This window comes from Pimephales promelas, chromosome 4, assembly GCF_988280905.1.
Source record: "Pimephales promelas chromosome 4, fPimPro1.hap1.1, whole genome shotgun sequence".
NCBI lineage: Eukaryota > Metazoa > Chordata > Actinopteri > Cypriniformes > Leuciscidae > Pimephales > Pimephales promelas.
The window spans coordinates 15,606,575-15,629,296 of NC_142772.1; the positions used below are offsets into that span (position 1 = coordinate 15,606,575).

A 22,722-nucleotide genomic window follows, 5' to 3' on the forward strand; every position below is an offset into this window, starting at 1 on the left:
GATTGCTGATGAGCGCTGATTGAGCGGCCGGGACTGGTGGATTAATGCAATCATAAAAGAGGGGCTTAATTTTAGAAGCGTGAAAGACGGGATGAATCCTCCTGTACACTGGAGGAAGATTCAGGCGGACTGTCACCGGACTAATGATTTTGGTGACAGCAAACGGGCCAATGAATTTAGGTGCGAGTTTATTCGAAACGGAGCGGAGAGGAATGTCGTTGGTAGAAAGCCACACTTTAGAACTGACAACGTATACGGGAGGTCTCTGCCGGTGGCGATCGGCTTTAACCTTGGTGCGCGCCCCCACTTGGAGTAGAGTCTCACGGGCTCTAGCCCAAGTGTGGTGACACCTCTGGACGAAGGCGTGGGCAGAGGGGACCACGACTTCGGATTCCAGACTAGGAAAAATAGGTGGCTGGTAACCTACACTACACTCAAATGGTGATAGGCCCGTAGATGACACTGGCAACATGTTGTGGCCGTACTCCACCATAGACAATTGCTGGCTCCTGGAGGAAGGATTATTGGACACTAAACATCGCAACGTTTTCTCCAAATCCTGGTTGGCTCGCTCAGTTTGACCATTGCTCTGGGGATGGAACCCAGAGGACAGACTGACAGTCGCCCCCAGAAGTTAACAAAACTCTCGCCAAAATTTGGACACAAATTGGGGTCCTCTGTAGGGATGGGTACCGAAACCCGGTATTAAACGGGCCCCGGTACTGAATTTTGAAAGACTGCTGTATCGATAAGCTCGGACGTTACCGGTTCTGCTGTCGGTACTGGAGAAATTAAGTAAATACACGCAAGTTGGGCTACTATTTATTATTCCTATAAAGACGTTATCTCGAACATGTTTATATCACCAGCCATTTCTATACATCAACTATATTTTAATTAAACCATATGTCTGTGATGCAAATTTGCAATTCGCAGTTCAGAAGAGAGAGAGAGAGAAGAGAGAAGAGAGAGAGCGATCTCTCACGCAAAGCCACAGCACGTGCAACACGACAGCCCTTTCTTAATGAGTGACAATGAGGACAGAACTAAACATCCAACGTGGTTACACTTTAGATCTGGGGTATTATTCTAATATATTTTGTATTTCGGCTTCCAAAGATTATAAAAAGAAGATATTTGAGATAAAACCGTTAAAAAACGAAACGATCTGTCCAGCTTAACTTCCTTTACTTCACAGCACTGCGGAGCGCTGTCAGTTCTTCCTAAAACCCAAACGTAACCGTCAGAATCAGCACGATCGGCGATTGTTTCAAAGTGCTGTCTTCTACTGTTGCAAGATCAAAAAATGGCTATTAAAAACACAAAAACCTGCGCAAGAGACGCTGTTCACAAGGCGGTGCACGCTCCGAAACGGACTGCAACGAGACAAGAAAAGTATATACTTGGGCTTTGTGCGTCCTTAACTATCAAATATACATAAAAATGTCAAAATGACCAGCTCTGAGATTCACTTAAACACAGTTTATTCACTTAAACACAAGTATGTCTTAAACGGACGTAAATAATAGGGAGAAAATGATGGTGCATCAGTCCCCATTATCTGCACTCTGTCTTAAAGGGCCAGCAGTCTAATAGCCTAAACCTGCTGACGATTCAGCCATTAATGCAAATCAAACAACAAAAGGCAGAGAAAATCACTCACAGCTTTTGAATGAGTAACTTTAGATTTAATAAGCATTATTCTATCTATGATAAACTACAGTGCTATTTTATATTTGATTAATAGGTTTCTTTTCAGACAGAAACAATTACCTGACAAGATATGCTAGTAGACCTTCCTGAAATTAAAGCACTTTGTATATAATTTGTACCTTTGATTAATTGTATTCTTGTGTTTGTACTTGTTTTTTTTTCTTATGTGTTCTTTTTGTATAAACAAAAAAAGCCTGCACATTGCTGCATAACAAAAATATATTTTTCTTCGTTTTGCTTTTTATATTTTACATTTCAAAATATAAAGTTTAATTATGTTCTTAATTCTTAAAAAAAAATAAATAAATAAAAAACACCAAAAAGAACCGATAAGAATACCGTTAAAGTACCGGATCGATAAGCGGTATCGGTAAGAGTAGTAATACCGATAAAACCTTAACGATACCCATCCCTAGTCCTCTGTCAGAAACCACGCCTGTCGGGAGGCCATGACGCCGAAAGAAGTGGTCAACGACACTCACCGCTGTCTCCTTGGCTGAAGGTAATTTGGGCAAGGGAATGAAATGGGCCGCCTTCGAGAACCGGTCCACCACGGTCAAAACTACCGTGTGACCCTGGGAGGGTGGGAGGGCAGTGATAAAATCTAGCGCGATGTGGGACCAGGGTCTCGAAGGCACCGGCAGCGGTTAAAGTAACCCATCTGGAGGTTGATTGGAAGTCTTACCCGTGGCACAAACTGAAGCAAGCCAATACAAAACTGCAAACGTCACGAGCCATGAGAGGCCACCAGAATCGTTGCTTAACCAAAAACATAGTACGATTGACTCCTAGATGACAAGCCACATTGGAAAAATGACCCCACTGAATGACGCTGGACCGTAAACTTTCCGGCACGAACAAACGGTTCGGTGGGCAACAAGTCGGAGGCGTTACCCCTTCTAAGGCCTTCTTGACCTTCAATTCGACTTCCCATGTGAGTGTAGAGATGAATAGATTCTCTGGTAAAATGCACCCGGGAGTAGACGGGCGATCGTAACGGTCAAAAATGCGCGATAAACAATCAGGTTTGATGTTTTTGGAACCCGGGCGGTACGAGAGATTAAAGTCAAAACGTCCAAAAAAAAGAGCCCACCGAGCCTGCCTGGAATTAAGTCTTTTTGCAGTACGAATGTATTCCAGATTCTTGTGGTCGGTCCAGACAATAAAAGGTACCCCTGACCCTTCTAACCAGTGGTGCCACTCCTCCAATGCTAACTTGACCGCCAACAACTCTCTGTTGCCAAAGTCATAATTGCTTTCGGCAGGGGATAAATGATGCGAAAAAAACGCGCAAGGGTGCATCTTGTCGTCTGAAGGAGGGCGCTGAGATAACACTGCACCTACCCCCACCTCTGACGCATCGACCTCCACCACGAACTGACGTGATGGATCAGGGGTTATCAGGATTGGGGCTGAAACAAACTAACCCTTCAGTTTGGCAGACGCAGCTTCGCAGCTGACCACCTGAACGTCGTTCTGGGGGAGGTCAAGGCAGTCAGAAGCGCGGCTAGTCGGCTGAAATTGCAAATGAAACGCCGGTAAAAATTGGCGAACCCCAGAAACCTCAGTAGGGCCTTATGGGAATCTGGACTTGGCCAATTTACCACAGCCTTAACCTTGTCAGGATCCATGCGCATTCCCTCAACCGAGATGATGTGACCTAGAAAAGGAACAGACTGCATGAAAAACGCATTTCTCTGCCTTGACAAAAAGCCCATTCTCTAACAACCTCTGAAGCACTTGTCGAACGTGTTGCACATGTTCCTGGAGAGACGAAGAAAAAAATCTATATATCATCCAGGTAGACATATATGAATTGATCAACCATGTCTCACAACACATCATTGACAAGTGCTTGGAAGACCGCTGGGCTATTGGAAAGACCGAAAGGCATAACCAAATATTCAAAGTGCCCCCTAGGGGTGTTAAAAGTGGTCTTCCATTCATCCCCCTCCCTGATGCGGACCAAATGATAAGCATTCCTTAAATCCAGTTTTGTGAAGATAGATGCTCCTTGCAACCTCTCGAAAGCTGAAGACATCAATGGCAAAGGATAAGTATTCTTTACCGTGATGTTGTTCAACCCCCGGTAATCAATACAAGGTCGCAATGATCCATCTTTCTTCCCCACAAAAAAGAACCCCGTCCCCGCTGGAGAAGAGGAAGGGCGGATGAATCCCGTTGCTTGAGAATCAGAAATGTATTTCTCCATGACCTCTCACTCTGGGGCAGAAAGTGAATATAATTTGCCCTTAGGCAGAGACGTACCTGGCAATAAGTCTACAGTATAGCACAGTTATAGGGACGATGCAGAGGAAGAGAATCAGCCCGAGACTTACTGAACACCTCCTTCAGATCCCGATACTCCGTGGGCATGTTTGATAAATCCACTGTCTCCTCCTGTAACACATGAACAGAAACAGACGGACAGGCAGACACCAGACAGGACTTATGACAAAAACTGCTCCAAGATGCCACAGATTGAAGTTGCCAGTCTATTTTGGGGTTGTGACGGGTGAGCCATGGGTGACCAAGAACGATTGGTGCTAGTGGGGTGTCCAGAATGTAAAAAAAAATAGTCTCGGAATGATTGCCGAATGTTATGAGGGTGATGTCTTCGGTGGTCAGTGAAATTGTGGGGAGTCTTTGGCCATTGAGGGCGTGAACATCAATCTGGTATGAAAGGGGTTTGAGGGGAATATGAAGTCTTCGTGCGAATCAATAGTCCATGAAATTACCTTCTGCCCCGGAGTCCAGTAGTGCCCGACAATCGTGGAGGTGAGTTGACCATCGGAGCCTTACCGGGAGGAAGGTAGATGTCGATGAGGTCTTCTCGGCAGAGATCCCACCTGACAGTAGCCTCATATTTACTGCCGGGCTGGGCCTTTTAACGGACAATTGAAAGCAAAATGTCCCGCTCCACCACAGTATAGACAAAGGCCCAGGGATCTCCGCCTCTCCTTCTCCTCCAGGAAAACGATCGCGTTGACCTCATTTGCTGACTCAAGACAACCGTGCATCCACTCTTAGCGCCAGCGTGATGAGATCATTCAGTCCGGTGGGCAGGTCCAGTGCGTAGATTTCCTTCAGGACGCGGTCAGCCAGCCCATGCAGGAACATGTCCCACTGCGCCTCCTCATTCCATCGGCTCTCGGCTGCCAGGTTTCGGAATTCAATAGAAAAGTCAGATACGGACCTCTCTCCTTGACGAAGTCATGTCAGCACCCTGGCAGCCTCTCATCCTGATGCGGCCCGAAGACCCGCCGCATCTCTTCGGAGAGCTTCTGGAAAGAGGAACAGCATTCGTCTTGGTTCTCCCACACCGCTGTTCCCCATAGCGCCGCTTTCCCAGTCAGAAGCGTCAGCACGAATGCCACCTTGGTCTGTTCCTCACGAAATATCCTGGGTTGCAGGGAGAAATGCAATGAACATCTGGTTAAAAATGCTCGACAGAAGTTTGTTTCACCTGAATAAGGCTCTGGAACCGGGAGACGGGGCTCCTACTGGGATGAGTCCGCTGGTGGTGGTGGGGAATCAGCGGCGGGGGTGGCGCAGTGGGAATACGAAGATGTTGAATCTGTTGGGTGAGCGTGGACACCTGCGCCACTAACGCCTGGACAGCGCGAGCCGTATCGTTGAGATTCTTTTCTTGCGTGTCCATTTGTTGAAGACTGCTCGACACGAAATCATCCAGTGAACTCGGTGAGCCTCCCGCTGCTTCCATGCATTGGTCAGATCGTTCTGTCATGATAGATCAGACGGAAGCAATTGCAGTTAACTCTTTATTATAAATGATGAAACAAGCAGACAGTCTCAAATCCAGAACGAGAACGGGAACATACACTCCGGGAACCACAAACAACGATCTGACAAAGGAGATGAAAAGTTGATGAGAATATATACAAATGAATGATAGACTGCAGCTGGTGATGGGTGAATGCTGATGAGCGCTGATTGAGCGGCCACGCCCCTCTCCTCAGCACGCACACTCACAACAATAACAGAAACACGAGACAAGAAGTAGACATAGGATTTACCAACTGTGACATTTCTGCTGTGGAAACACGTTTTGATTCCTGAAGCGTGTGTGTATGTATTGTATATTCTCCATAGTGAGTGCTTACATTAATAGCTTACATTATGCCGAGTTCAGACTGCATTATTTTAGCCACGATTTTGGCTCGCCGACAGGTTTTGAGAAATCGCCGACAAATGCCCGAAATCACAGGCAAATCGGCACTCGTTCACAGTGGCGGTTCTACTTTGAATTACACCCAGGGCGAGACCCCCTTCGAGCGCCCCCCTGAAAAAAAAATACTTTGCATATTATAGGCTACTGTAAAAACTCATAATTAAAGTTGATTTTAGTTGATCATTATGAAAAGTATTAAATAATATAGAATATAGTGACCAAAATGATCAGAGAAATCTTGTTCAAAAAGCCTAATAACACAGTGTCAATTCACCAAGTTAATAACATTAAAGATTTGTTTTAAAGGAGTGTCTTTCATCTTACCTACTAAACTTTAAAAAAGGTTAACACAAAAAAAGGTTTTATATAAAGATAAACCTCATATTTCAGCATTTAAATTATCTCTATAAAAAGAATGAGTCAATAAAGATACATTCCTGACATTTATAATGCACAGCTTATCTTTTATTATTAATAGTAAAATTAGTACCAATTTTCCCATGGCTGTCGTTTGCTATAGAACCATGCACTCATTACACTGCGCTCTCCAACGACAAAGAAGTTTTAGTAGCTAATGTATTTCCACCACAGAAAAACGCTTGCTGTAGCTCTGCTAAAAGATTTATTTACGGAGAAGAGAAAAAAACACCCAAGTGTTTGGGTGCACGTGCACTCCCATTTTTTTTAACTGCTCGTGCCGCCCCCCATGTGACATGAAGAAATGCCGCCCCGGGCGACTGCCCGGTTCGCCCGTGCCTAGAACCGCTACTGCTCGTTCACACGAGTGACAATCACGCAGTGTGAATGAGCAAAGACGCGAACTGAGAGAATCACCAACGAGTCGCCGACGCCCAACGATTCAAAATCCTGCTGTGTGAAAAGTGTTTTGACTGAAAACTACATCGGCGATCACCGGCAGCCAGTGAGAGAGCAAGATACAGAACAGCAGGGAGTTTGTGGAGGAGTTATAGATCACATATCAACATGATATGGCATTGTTTCAGAAAAAAAGCTTCTTCTCTGTCTATTTGGACACAATAAATGGAAGATAAATTTGTAGAAATTTGGCAGGAGCACTCGTGTCTGACGTTTCACCAGCTGTTCCACAACCGGGTCAAAAAAAAAAAAAAAAAGTCTCACGTGAGAACTCCGGTCTTGCACGTGTGGTGTCGCATTGTTTCCTTTTCACATCTCGTGTGTTTGTTGTGAAACGTAGTTTGCGCGCAGCGTGCTAGACAGAGTCTGACGGCGATTTTTACTATTGTAAAGTCATGCAGTGTGAAACCTTCTGTCACCAATCAATCGTCCAGTGTGAACACAGCAGTGACTGAATGCTGGCCAAGATAATCAAGCAGTGTGAAAAGAACAGCGACCCGACTACTTTGAAAATCATGCAGTCTGAACTCGGCATAAGTCTCAACAGAGCCAGGAAGAAAATTATATAATGAAGCATGTGTTTGCAAGCAGGAACGATGTATACACTTAATATAAATGATATACTTAATATATAAATATATCAATATCAGTTTAATTTAGTGGGCTTATTTATAAAAATTAAAGCAATACAAAATAACATACTAAATCATGCTTTTATTTGACATTTAAGTATGTTTCTCTCTTTGTGTGTTTGTCAGGAGACATCAGCAGTATGAGTGTAAATGGTACATCCCTCTGGCTGATCTGAGCTTCCAGACTCTGGATGACACGGACTCTCTCCCTCACGTCCAGACACTCTCTGAGCACGAGATCGAGGAAATGAAGATCAAGATCTCCACCATCAAAAGCGAGATCCAGAAAGAGAAGGTATGATCTAAATGAGGACTTATGATTAAAACTAAGCTAAATATTAAGCTAAATATTAGTGGTGATTGTTAAGACATTGCCTATGGGTTGGAAATTTACCCTGTATATTACTGTTATAATTACATTAACAGTACATAATTATTAGGCAAGTTGATATTCTGATCAAATATTTTTACAAGCACATTTTACCAATTGAAAACCACATCTTTCTTAATTACTATTAAGATTGTATATAATCTTTAATCGGCAATGTGTAATTGTTGACGAGAGCTTAAAGTGAAAAACGCCTTATAATTTAGATGTGTTAGGCATTCTGTCTTATTTAATTAACAATCTGTTTAACAGTCCTATCTAATACGTTATTAGATAGAACTATTAAATAAAGTAAACGGTATATGAAAAAGTATTATATTATTATGGTTCTAAACAGTACCAAATTAGGGTTATTTGGCTTGTAACAAAAGCAGAACCCTTTTTGGTGCTAAGTAGAACAATTTTTATAAGGTTCCATAAAGAACCATGCTTTGAACATGCTATATAGGACCTTAATTGTGGTATAAATAACCTTTTCAACAATATTTATTTTCATTAAAGGGGTGATGAACTGAGAAATCAAATTTTCCTTGAGCTTTTGACATCTAAGAGGTCATCATATTATAAGAATATCCTGTAAGTTTCAGAACTGAAAACGTCCTTGTTAGTCCAATAAAAGCTTTTATTGACACAGCCTCTAAAAACAACTCGTTTTTAAAAGTGGGGAACTATGACGACAAAGAGGATAAAACACCACCCCCACAGAAGATGATCAACGCCTGCTTCACCACGGCAGGTTTAGCCCCGCCCACCGATTCGCACATTACACACATAAGTATCATACATGTACATGCTTACCTCGTGATGACAAACTGGATCGCTACCGAGCAATACAGAATATTGTGCAGTGCCTGGTTGTGCAAGACAGTCGCTGCATAAGCTTCCTCTGGATTCCAATAGGACTGCATGGATAAAATGTATTTTTAATGACGTTCCAGCTGATGAGGTAAAACATCGTCGTCTGTTCGCTTCATTTCACTGAGGATTGTTTTGTCAACAAGACTGGATTTGCAGACCGATTAAGAGTAAAGAACGGTGCTGTGCCGTCTATATTGGATCTGACAGGAATATTGTGCAACACACGGACTCTGGGTTGAACATGTATGGGCGAATCCGGTTGCCATTTGACAACATTGGACGTTTTCCCCCACGTACACCGACGGGTGAGTTAAACTCATTATAATATGCAAAAATGTTCTCCACTCGCAGCAGTGGGTGTTTACTTCCAAGTCTTCAGTGCGACACGCCCATAAAAACCGACTGTTTTTTAGGTAGGCTCACAACCAGGGCACAAAATAGCCTATTACTTGTTCATTTTGATGTTTTTGAATGCAAAAACTAAGCGAACGTTATAAGTTGACCTCAGACAACAATATAATAACATTTAAAAAGCCAGTTCATGACCCCTTTAATATTAGTATCTTCATATTAATAGTATTACTAGTATTACTATTATTTTTATGTATTATTTTTAATATTGTTTTTTAGTACCCTAACTGCCTGGTCATATTATATTACAATATGGGTTTTACATTAAAAAAAAAAAAAAAAAAAAAAAAAAACTGCATGTTGTGTCAATTTGGTACTTTTATTGTTTCATCAGTGATCTGATAACAGTTATGTTGTTAACAGTTGTTGATGCATTAAAGGGCACCTATTATGCCCCTTTTTACAAGATGTAATATTGGTCTCGGTTGTCCCCAGAATGTATTTGTGAAGTTTCAGCTCAAAATACTCCACAGTTAATTTATTATAACCATTTGAAAATGTAATTTTTGGGGCCTGTTTAAAAATGACCTGTTTTGGTGTATACCACCTTAAATGCAAATGAGCTGCATATCCCCACCCTGCCTTTGAATGAGGGTGTAACTTGATACCTATTACAGTTTATTTATTATTTATTTATTATTTTTCCAAGAGACATTACCGGCTGTCGTTGAAACAATGGAGGATGGTGTACAGATCACCGAGGGCGGGGTCTATGCCACAACCACACTGTCAATCAAACCCCTTGCTCAATTCTACGTGACAAAGCGCTGAATCTTAGAACAGCTCATTCTGAGACAGTGCATATGATTTATTGAGATTGTAAAAAACCACTGGGTGGATTTTTATCATTCTAGGGTATGACGATATGATATGATGGCAGATATGACGGCTCTACTGCAGCAAGCATCACCGCAGCTTAGCATCTCTATTCATCAAGCCAACGTGCAAACTATCGCAAATCAAAGTGAAAGTAAATCACAGAAGCTTAACACACAATTAGGGATGCACCGAAATGAAAATTCTTGGCCGAAACCGAAAACCGAAAAAGAGGAAACCAAGGCCGAAAACCGAAACACCGAAAGAAATTATGCCAATTATTAGTATCATTGCATTTATGGCTATGACTGTGTACAAACGTTACTAAAATCAAGGCATTGCAATTGCATCAATTAATATAAACTTTTTAAAGAATAAATCAATTACAAATTATGCAAATATTTATTTAGCACAATGCACAGTATAAAATAAAATTCAAACTAAAATGTTTTTGACCCCACTCATGTGTATATTAAATAATAATCTAATAGCCTGCAGAAAGGTTTTAAAATTAAATGTTCTCTCATAAAAACAAAGCCGAGCGCAAACTTCTTCTCATCACACCAGCACCCAGTTTGCACATCTAAATTAGTTTCTTACATTTTAAAAATTTTGCATACAATACCATAAAAAGCATTTTTAAATGAACAAAGGTCCATGATTTAATATAAATGTACATAAAAACTTAATGAAACATGTTTAGTGAATGTAGAAAATATTAAAGAGAGCAATAATTTAGTTCTATACATACATGTTCCCATATATATTTTTTTGTAATGTCACTAGTAATAATCTCAGGGTTTACTGGGTTTTACATGATTATTTTTGTATTGGTGGTGGTATACTAAAAATAAACATTGTAATGTGTTTATCTTTCTTCTTCTCACCGATTCCTAGAGGACAGTTACTTGAGTCGTCCCCTGTCGTTTCAAGGAATAGTACAACGGCGAGCGGGTCCACTATAAACGGCTCAACCGTTTGGAGCGGTGCGCGCGCTGTCTGTGGAGATGTCTCCACAGTTTATACTTGACCCGCTCACATCCGGACTCGTCGTCATGGCGGCGCGCATTGTTTAGAGCAGATATAGGTGGATAAACAAGGCTTCCGTCTCCTCGCGGGTTCAGATTCACTGAAATACGTCCGCACCGTAGACATGTTGCTTCAGACAAGCACGTGCAGGTCATGGTTTCTGGTTGCGTCATCACAACATTTCGGCCGTATTGTTTCGGTGATAAAAGTCTTTTCGGTGGCCGAATATTCGGTGCATCCCTACACACAATCATCTTCATTAAAAGTAAAGAAACGAAATGATCTCACCAGTGATTTTGCCGCTGTCTTCTATTGTGGTCTTTGATTTTGAAATTTGCTGATGATCAATAAAATGGAGGTCATATCAGTTGCTTTCGGTGACGTGAACTCGTTACATTTACGTGAACGAGAACATTTAATCTGCATATAGCACGGGAATTGAGGATTGAATTTATATCCGTTTTGCGAAAACACATTTATGTGACCAGGTATAAATGGATTTGTTTAGATAAATCAGATAGCTGATCTGTAAAAACGCATGAAGTGACCAGGTGTAAACAGGCCATATGAGAGGAGGTTCTCCGTGTGTATACATTGGATGTGGCGTGAGTGCCGAATTGAGTTCTCTTTCGCGTCGTCTTGCGCTTGAAAATGGTTTGATATTACATTAAATGTGCACACAGGAATTGATAAGCCAAACCTACTTAAATCACTTTTAAAGTATAAAAATAAATAAAAATATTTTAACTTCATTTGCCATAATTAGTTGTCTGGGCAACATAAAACATGTCGTCACTCAGCTGTGTTCAATAAGTTCTCAACCAAATATAATCAGTGTAACTACCTAATATAATCAACCTAATATAATCAGTATAACCGTTTCAGACGCTCAGACTCACAGAAGCATTGTTTTTTGGGCCTCTATTTATAATTTGGGAGAAAGTGGATTTGATATTGTTGTTTTTTTTTTTTTTTACTGATTTTTTTGCATTGCCAAAGCAGGTCACCGTGATGCTACAGTTCACACTTAGATTGATCCTAGACAGCCCGCTTCCTTTATTCAGGTGAGGTCACCACAGGGCAGTACATGCAGAGGAAAGGTGACACCCGACTCTTAGCCTCGGTAACATGGCTGACTCCACTATATCAACGGATTGTTTATGCAAGCTAGCAATTAGAGAATCTAGTGAGTTCTACTCTAAGAGTGCTCACTTCTGGGATTGTCAGATCTTCTCATCTGAGATTTCCGTCAGAGCGATTACTGCACCATAGAGTCATATAGTTGATACCATTGTCAAGATATAATATCAGCACATTACTTTGACAGAGCAGTGAAGCTCTGGAGTCTTTAATTAGCTGTGGAAGCCTGATAACATAATTTCCACTAAAGCTCATACACACAATGGCCCTCATTTATCAAAAGTGCGTACACCAAATTTCCAGCGTACTCCTAAAACCACGGTGACTTTGAGATTTATCAATATGGACGTTGGCGTACGGTACGTTCAAAACCTACACCAGCTCAGGAGGTGGTGTATGCATGTTTTGTACACCACCTCCAAAAACCTCTAGGTTATAAAACTTTATAAATGTAGACGGGGAGATCCAACCTGACGCCATACAAATATCTTGCAAGGTAATCCCGCTAGATCACGCCCACGACAAGGCCATGCCTTTAGTGGGATGCGATCTAACACCTAAAGGGCACTTAAGGCCCATTAACGTGTATGCCAGCGCTATGGCATCAACTATCCATCTGGATAGGCTCTGTTTCGATGCAGCTTGGCCCTTAGCGCGACCGCTGAGCGAAACGAAAAGCTGTCTGTCTGTCTGTCTAAAAAAAAACAGACAAGCGAGACACACAAGCTCTTAATGCGCTGACTGGGTAAAGGAGGCTCGCATCTATCTCCTCGTTATAAACCGGTAGGGCAGACAGGGAAATAACCTGGGCCCTGAATGGTGTGTTGAGGGATATAGGCACACATCCCTGTCTTGGTTTGAGTATGACTTTTGAGTCATTTGGCCCAAATTTTTTGACACGTCGCGCTCACTGAGAGTGCTTCTAGATGCCCTATGCGCTTTACTGAAGTGAGAGCTATAAGAAACGCTTTTTTGAACGACAGGTGTTTCATATCCGGCATCTGGATTGGCTCAAATGGTGTCACCTTTCATGGCTTCCAGAACCGTGGAAAGGTCCCACATGGGGATTGAGGGGGGGTCTGGGAGGATTCAGCCTGTTAGCTCATTTTAGGAAGGGAATGACCAGATCGTTTTTCCCCAGTGACAGGCCAGTTGCGGGTTTCGTAAACGCTGCTAGGGCCGCCAGATAAACTTTGAGCGTGGAAGGGGTCCTGCTTTTCCTTCAAGAGCTGCTCTATCCAGCAGCTCTTGAAGGAAGGAGAGCACTTCCGTCACCCCGCTTTCTATGGGTGAAAAACCTCGGGCTTTGCACCAGCCAGCAAACACTGACCACTTTGAGGCATAGAGTCATCTGGTAGATGGTGCTCTAGCCTGCGTTATTGTGTTTAACACTCCCTCGGGGAGGTTTGCGGGTACCCGTTGATGGCCCATGCGTGCAGTGCCCACCGTTCCGGGTGAGGATGCCAAATCCTCGGCCTGAGAGAGGTCTTTCCTCATCGGTATTGGCCATGTGGCAGTGCTCGTCAGCTGCATTAGGACTGGGAACCAGGCTTGGTTTGTCCAGAGCGGATCCACAAGGAGCACTGAGCATCCGGTTTCCCTGATTCGTTCCAACACCTGAGGCAAGAGGTTTTAAGTCCCTCGGAGGTTAGCCCGGTGGAATTGGATGTAGCCGCAGCGGTCATGTCAGTTTGCTATTCAGGGTTATGTTCAGTGAGTTTCACATTCCTGTGCTGGCTTGCTAGGTGCTTGCTCAGATTTGAGGTCGAATTTTTCGCTGTAGATAAAAGTTTTCTTCCCATGCAGAGTGTACCGCGGACGCTGATGTTTTTTTTCGCCTTTAACCGAGTCAAACTCAAAGTAATGTCGGTACTTCCAAGCATTAAACGCTGCATGGTCCTGCTCTCTCCCACACTCCATGTTGTCTTGTTCAACTCGACACATGTCAGTGTTGTTTACCACCAGTGTTGGGGAAGTTACTATTAAAAAGTACTTTACTTAGTTATCCCCTTTGGAAAGTAACTTTTTACGTTACTTGTTACTTTTACGTTACTTTTATGTCCCTTGACTTTGGGCAGAACCCAATATATGTTCCTAAATGTGTAGGCCTACATAAAGTTCTACTATGGAGGACATAACAGGTATTTCTTTTGTGATCTTTATTATAAAAAATAGTATCAAGGCTCCTTAGGAACAACACGGTAACCTCAAATATGTCTCAAAATAAAACATTCATGCCTCATCTAAATCCAACAAAAAAATAAAAAACTTAAAAATGGCTTGATGTTGATGGCTTGTGTAAATAAAATGGCATAATACAGCTTAGAGGCAAAGACATTTTAGCCAAAATAAAATCAAGCACAACTTAAAGCATGACTAGCCTCAGAATTAAAAAGGCTTTGTTAACTAAATATGCTGGTCCTTCTTCACAGTTTGATGGCAGATAAAAGAGGATATTGGGCATAGGCTTGGGTTGCAGGCAACCTATTCCACAACTTCAGAAAATGGGTGATTATACCTCATCAGGAGCAGTCTTTCAAACCGTTTATCTGAAAGTCTGTTTCTTCTGGGGGTAAGCACAAGACCTCCCAGGCTGAACAGCCTTTCCACTGGTGCACTGGATGGTGTGGCAGTGTTGTACTTCATGAACACAGCTTTTACTCGGGGGAAACGGTTGAGAGCTTCTATCTCTGAGCCTGATCTCATGTATTCAAGTACCTCTGAGTCTGCGCTAAAGGCCATTGCGTCTTCCTCCTCATCAAAAGCAAAAAAGTCCTTCTCATTGGCGCTGCTGTGTGCGGCAACCTCTCTGTTTTTATTCTCAGCCGGCTCTGCAACATGGGGTAGAGTGTGGCACTCCGTGATGAGCAGGGCACGCGCCGCTTCTCTCCGCTCCGCTCCCCCTATCCAACGAACTTTAAATTTCGGCAACGTCAAGGCAGCCAATAAAGCTTCCCTGCTCTCCAACACCGGTGCGAATCGCGTCTTGATAGCTTAGTTTTCAAAAATGCCTCTCTATAGCACGCATTGTGTATTATCGTGCAATTCATACGTGAAAATGAGTTTTCACGTGCATATGATACGCAGTTTTTGCGTGCATTTGATACGCAGTTCATTTGCGTGTAATACACACGACACGAACCCCACACCACAAATTCTACCCAAACGTATAATACACACGCACCCCAAACCACTACTAAACTAACCAATCCATGCGTATGTGTGATCGGGTTGACATGACTCACTCTATCAAGGGAGTAGAAAAAAAAGATATTTTGAGAGAAAAAAAAGATATAGCCTATATTTTGTTTAAAAGTACATATTTCAAGCTTTCTATATATTCCTCAGGTCTGTGAGGCAAGTAACTTATCTGAGTTTCGGTTCATTTACAGTATGAGACGAGCTCATGAGTCATGATTATATTGCTATATTTGAAGAGCTCTTTTCCAAAACGCTATAAATCCATTTCAATAGTTTTCAGGAAAATTTACATTTTTTTACCTAGACCCACACATTTTGTGAATATTCAAATTATCCTGTTGAAATGTTTTATTGGTTCAGTCTGAACATTTTGAACAATGAATATTAAATCAAACAACAATATTGTTAATGATAAATTAAAAGTTAATTTTATTTTTTTTCAAAACGCTATAAATCCATCAATTATTTGTATCATTTTTAGTAAAGTCATTTTTAATAAAGTGTCAAACCTCAAACAAATAGTACCAATTTTAACATATGCATGAAAAACTAATTATTAAAAAATGATCAATAATGATAACGATATATTCAAAAAAGGGATGGGCACCCCTCCAGCACATGCACACACACATGTATAGGCTACATAGCATGTGAGAAAAGCGGAGTGGCGTGACGCTTAAATATAAGTAAAAAAAAAAAAAAAACATAAAATAAACATAGGCTATACGTTTCACATTTGTGTTTAATAATATTACGTTACTTATTTCATCTATGTTGAGTAGGCTATGAAAAGGGAACCGCATGAGATGAGTAAGATAGGATCAAAATTCAAAAGCTGCCCAATATCAGAAAATATTTGGATTGGGTCAGACATGATTTTGACCACTTATTAAGTTTTGTTTTGTAGAGAGCTTGTAAATTTCATTTGATATAAATTGTATATTCATTTTAATAAATGTTTCATCAACAAATTGACTAGATTAAAACATTAGAAGCAAATATCAGACAATATAATCAGGACACAGAGGCGCACATGTGAACCGGAGTGCGTCTCATATATTAAACACCGCGATGCTTGCTTCACAGACCTGAGAACTAAGCTACAGAAAGCTTTAAATACTTTTAAACAAAACAATTAAAAACGAAAATAAATTGGCAACGCTCTGCGTATGTAGGCTAATTCGAAGTATGCGTTTCTATAGGCCTATGCGCGTTCACTGCGAAGATGGCAAGATAAGTAAGCATCATCAACTTTCTTTGCTGCTGACACTGACAGAAAACAATAGTTTATTAATAAACAATTCAAATGTTTCATGCATAATCATTACTTTTGCCGGTTCTTTGTGGCAAGCTTTATGCATGCGTTGAGATGCGGAAAAGGCAATTTAATATGCTCATATGGTTTCTCTCCTATTTAATTAAATCAATATATGTGATTACTGATTAGACAAATGGCTTAAAATGATCTACTTCTAGTCGACTAGAAAACTAGGACTCATTTTGAGGAATGAATAAACATAAACAAACCTCTGTTCAGAGTGCCGCCGTGCTGGATTGCATCGAATTCGAGGATTTATCGCGTTTTGGCTAAAAACAGGGCTGGCGCTTATCGCGTTTTGGAAAGAAACTGTATCTTGCCGTACATTTTAAACAGGGAAATATAGCGATTTGGCATGAAACGTTGATGGAGCAGCGAAAGGGTTCTGTCCACAGCAGAATGACACGACAAACTCTTTTTTTTTTTTTTAAATGGCGTTTATCGCGTTTTGGAAAAGAGCTCTTCATTTCTTATTTAATAAATCTAGGCAATTGGTTGTTAAAACATTGATTGAAATTAAGATACAATTTATATAAAAAAAAATCACTTTAAAGAAAGGCTTTCTACAAAAAAAAACAAAAAAACAATGAAGTGGTCAAAATCATGTCTGCCCACTCCATTTGTCTCCCGATATATTACGCAAAATTATGATCTTACTCGTGCTTTTCACTTTTCATATTATCAACATAGATGAAAAACATTTTTTTTTGTTTTTTTTTTGTTTTTGTTTACATAAATATGAAACTAAATCGTTTTTTTTAATGACTAGGATACAACACGTAGGCCTGTTAGCTACTTACTTTCAGATAGGCTATTAAGAATTGGCTTACCTGTACAATTACACCCGGTAGGTCTGCTGTCATCCTTGACAGTCCATTTTGGAGTGCGAGCGTCCTTGACATCAGGGTCTTCAGGGTTGGTAGAAGACAACCATAGTAACAAATATAGCTGCAAGCAGCCATTACCGGGGCCAAGCGCAAGAAGCGACAACTTATGCCAAAATGGCTAGGAGTGGCAGACCACTCTGATGTCCATCTGTGTGTGTGATCCTATGTGAAAGGCCAAACGTTGAGTGAATCTGTTCCATTTCAAAGCCAACAACATCATATGTATGCCTGCCCTTTATTCGTTTGCATGCGATGGCAGCTTTCTCACGATTCAAATTGCGTGGATTGATCCAATGCACGGTGATTCCCAGAAAGCTTCTGTTATGGCTACTCCATAAATCCGCAGTGGTTGACACATACTGCAAACTCTCGAACGTTTTCTTTAATTCAGTCTCCATTTCTAGATAACATTCGTCCAGATAGCCCGTGAAAGTTCTACGATCTGACCATGGCCGCCTGTCTCCTGTTATTGGTATTTTGCTAAGTATCTTTCTGAAAGTGGGAGATTCGACAGTACTGATGGGCAACATTTCATCGACGATGAACGAAGCGACAAGTTTGTCCAACTCTTGTTTAGTTACCTCCTGGTGGTGAAAATGAAGTTTTAGCTGCTTATTTGGGGTTGGAATCGACACATCATCATTTCCCCAGGGATCTTGAGCGACAAGCTTCATGTTAGCATGTTTTCCTTTCAAATGCTTGTTGAGGTTCGCAGTTGAGTTAACGCCGGTGGACAAAAGTTTCTCGCCAGGACACAGTGTGCACCTTACACTCACATTCCTCCCCTTAGTTTCAACGAGTTTGAAGTAGTGGGAATACTTCCATCCCTCAAAAGTTAGCGTTGGCTGCTTCTCGCTTGCCATGATTGCTCTGCTAAGCCTCTGTCCGTTGCTACCGTGTGGAGCTTGTTAGTATCCACAGTAGACCTAGCTGGGAAAAAAGTGTCGCTGTCAAATTTTTCCATGGGGAAAGTAACGTTGCGCCGAATTTAAAAAGAAACTACGTTTCGTTACCAAATTTTTAGTAGTAACGCGTTACTGTAACGCGTTACTTTGTACACAACACACAACACTGTTTACCACTGACGTCGCAGCTGACATGTGTAGTGCAGACTCAGAGGAAAAAAAAACTAATGAAAGATCAAAGGTATAAACAATGCAGATTTATTTTTTCAGCCTTCTTTGACCATATTTACTAGGATCGCAAATAATTCTGACCATAACTGCAAGTGCATGTTTAATGTACTAATATCAGATTGATTTGTGTGTGAACAGAAAGCACAGAAAGGTCAGGGTCGCAACGTGGATCGTCTAAGGAAGAAGATGAATGAGCAGGAGTCGTATCTGCTTTTACACTCCCCCACCATCCCATTCCGCATCCACAACAAACTTGGCAAGGTACCGCATTGCACAACAGTGTTGACAATCTGATTCACAACACTGTTGTAACACTGTTCTGTTTAATTGTTGTGCTTCTGCTGTTTATAGCTTTTTAATAGGGGGAGCCATTGTTATTCTACTCACTGTCTCTTTCTCTCTCCAGAGCTACCTGTTCCTGCTGTCCTCAGATTATGAGAGGTCAGAATGGAGGGAAAGCATTCAGAAACTGATGAAGAAAGGTAAGAAAATGCAATATTTTGAAAGATCAGATTATTCTCTCTTACAATATCAAGTCATCATTATAAAATTACACAATCCATCCTTTCTGTATTAGCCTCACTGTCACACCAGTAATGCTCTCTAAGGTTTAAAACTAGTTAAAACTAATAGGTCCACTATAGGGCCTTAGCAAATTTAGCAAGAAGACAGCAAGATGATGTGGAGGTTATAATAAAAATGTATAACTTAAAATTAAATGCAGTGACCTCTCACTTACTTTGAGTTTATTTCCACCTGGTTATATCTGCTTATTTTAGATCATGTTCCTCCAATCCTGCATTTTTCTTTGTTCACAAAGCTGTTCACTTTTTTGATAAGTAATCTTTTTTTATTGCATTTTTTTATTGTTTTCCTTAGGATTATTCTTTTATTTGATGAGTGACAAAGTGTGTCTGTTAGGTGAAACCTTTAGTGTTCTTGAAGAATGAGTTGGTTTTAGACAAGAATGAAGTGTTTTAAGGTAAAACTGTAAATAAGTCCTTAAAGCAGCTGTAAATAAGGCCTTATTTATCACTCAGAAGTAGTGATAACACATTTACACAAACACATGTATATCACTGTCTCTCTAGTGTCGTCCACACCAGCATAATGATAAACTCTTCAAATAAACTCTTTTAAGATATCATTTATGACATCATTTAAGACTAAGGTATAAATTATTGAACGATTTGACCATAACTCATTGCTATCCTTGATATTCTAACATAGGTCATTTCATGTGTATAACTCGTGTGTGTGTGAGTAGCTGCACTTCCCCCACACGCAATTTGCATGTCAATACAGGAAGGCTTCAAAAGTAGTGTGTGTGTCATGAAGGAACCGGCCTAAAGACACACAACTCCAACATACAGTTACCAGTGTCCAAGAGTCTAATAATCAAATAAACTAGAGAAAATGCTGGGATTTACCAAAATAAAAGAAATTAAATTAAAGGTTTTTACAGTCGCTAACTGTTGAAAAAAACAATTTAAAACTGTGAAAACAACTAAATCTACTGTAACTTACTGTACATAGATTATACAGTAAGAAACTGTTGAGAAAACAGTATACTCCTGAGAAAACAACAGAAATCATTTACAGTGTAGTAAAGGTTTCAGCCAATATATATATATATATATATGAAGAGTTCAGATGCAAAAGCCTCTAAGTGCCATTTGAAATTTTCTTCTAAAATGATCATTTTTATCGAGCTTGTATATTTAAGTTCAGTAATTTCACTTAAATGGCAATGACGATTACCTATTAGTTGCCATTTAAGTGAAATTACTGAACTTAAATATACAAGCTTGATAAAAATGACCATTCTAGAAGAAAATATATATATATATATATATATATATATATAATAAACACACACACAAAAGGCAGCAATATGCACTATTCTCTGCTGTTCAGAATTCGTTACATGGTTCATGTTTACATGAAAGACACATCCCCCACACAGTCATTTACATCTCAATGCAGGATGGCTTGAAGGTGTTTTAGGTAAACTGGCCTGAGCGCTTACAAATGCAGTGTTTAAGAATCTGTGCAACTTCTCAAAAAAACAACAACTACAATATACTAGAGAAAAACAGGGATTTACCCTTCCAAATTTATTTTGTAATGTTTTCTTTTGTAAAAATGTATTTAAAAATAAAATAAAAACAAGAATTAGACTATCTACTGTTAACTGCAGTTTGTTACATTATCCATGTTTACAATACTGTACAAAATTATTCCTAATTTTTCCCTTTTGTATAGATTAAATTGGTGATTAAACTGAGATTAACACGAACACGAGTGTAGGTGTTTAAGTATAATTGTTTTTTTTTGGATTTTTTATTCAGATTTATATATTTATATTTCAAAATGTTATTACTGTATAAATATTGCAAATTTTGGTCTTATTCATGTTTTGTCAGGTTTTGAACATCAGTTTTGATTGGAGAATGTAAAGATGTCCAAATTGGTCTTTATAGAACATAAAGTTCTGTTGGTGTTTGTGTTAAGTGAGAAATAGATTAATGTAAATTGAAAGACGTCATTGAATAATTCTGGAAAATACTCTGATAATTTGTCCCTGGATCTTTTGATTTCTGTTCATCGACAGTACCAGGGATTACAGTATTGTAAACATGGATAATGTAACAAACTGCAGTTAACAGTAGATAGTTTACTTCTTGTTTTTATTTATTTATTAAATACATTTTTACAAAAGAAAATGTTAAACAATAAATGTGGAAGGGTAAATCCCATCATTTTCTCTGTCATTTTATTGTAGTTTATTTGAGAAGTTCCACAGGTTCTTGAAACATTGGTAACTGTATTTTCAAGCGCTCATGCAGGCCAGTTCATATAAAAGCCATCCTGCATTGAGATGTAAATGACTGTGGGGGGATGTGATGCACACACAAAGGAAATGACCTGTTAGAATTTCAAGGATAGTACTGAGTTATGGTCAAATCATTCAATACCACAGTCTTGAATATCTTATATTTTTAGAGTTTATTTGACAAATTGGGTTTTTAGTTCTGTCTCTGTGACTTTCTCACTTCACCCAAACCTAGAAGTTGATTTAGATCTTTTTTTTTTCTTTTCAACAGTGGTATTGTGTCTGCTGTTTCATAAAGAAACATTTCTGCCATTTTTGCAGCACTGTAACTACACAGTTGCTTTTAACATCAGCTGAATGAGTAAACCAAACACTTAATGAGTGAATTTTCAATTTTGAGTGAAATGTCCTGGTGTGATGTGGGGAACATGATCCTTCTGTGTCTTCTGTCCTTCATTGTGTGGACGACCCTTGAGATACAGTGATCTACATGTGTTTGTGTAAATGTGTTTAACACTAATTCTTTCTGAGTGATAAATAAGGCCCCATCTGCAGCTGCTATTACAGGTTGTTTTGTTGTTGTTGTTGTTGTTGTTTTTCTTTTTAGAGATGTATTAATGCATTTAGTGACTACATCTTCCAACATATTTCACTTAGACACAACACTGCTAAAACTCTGAACATAATACAACATTGAACACCTTCTCAAAACTCTTCACTCAGTGATCACAAGATCAGTCTAGGCTAAACTGAGATCTTTCAATTTACATGAATTGATTTCTCGCTTAAAAACAAAAGACAAACAAAACTTGATTTACTGTACAGGCCAGTTTGCACATGCTTACATATTATTTCCAAGACTGTTATATTTAAGTTCAAAACCTATCAGCACCCAAATGAATAAGATATGTCTACCGTATTTCACAATGAAACATATTCTGAATCTAAAAAAAAAACAATCAGAAAAATTAAGAAGTAACTAAATAGTGCATATTGTTGCCTGTTGTGTGTGTGTTTATTATATATTAAATTATACAGCGAGTATACATTTCACATTCTGACTTTATTTCTCAGAATTGTGAGATATAAAGTCAGAATTGCGTGAAATAAAGCCTCAATCGCATGTTATAAAGACAGAATTGCGTGAAATAAAGCCTCAATCGCATGTTATAGACAGAATTGCTTGAAATTAAGTCGCAATTGTGTGCTATGAAGTCAGAATTCTGACTTTTTTCTCACAATTCTGAATGTATAACATAATTGCGAGTTTATATCTCCCATTGCGAGTT

General features: G+C 39.9%; 1 protein-coding gene across 3 annotated transcripts in view; it reads left to right on the top strand.

The window, feature by feature from the left end:
• The window catches only part of abr (ABR activator of RhoGEF and GTPase), a 490,118-nt gene that overhangs the window by 304,039 nt on the left and 163,357 nt on the right, over positions 1–22,722 (top strand). For all 3 annotated transcript variants that reach the window (XM_039662200.2, XM_039662201.2, XM_039662202.2), the window contains 3 exons: positions 7,540–7,708; positions 18,736–18,858; positions 19,004–19,079. In XM_039662200.2, the coding sequence (XP_039518134.2) occupies positions 7,540–7,708; positions 18,736–18,858; positions 19,004–19,079 (368 nt within the window). The remainder of the gene's footprint in view (positions 1–7,539; positions 7,709–18,735; positions 18,859–19,003; positions 19,080–22,722) is intronic.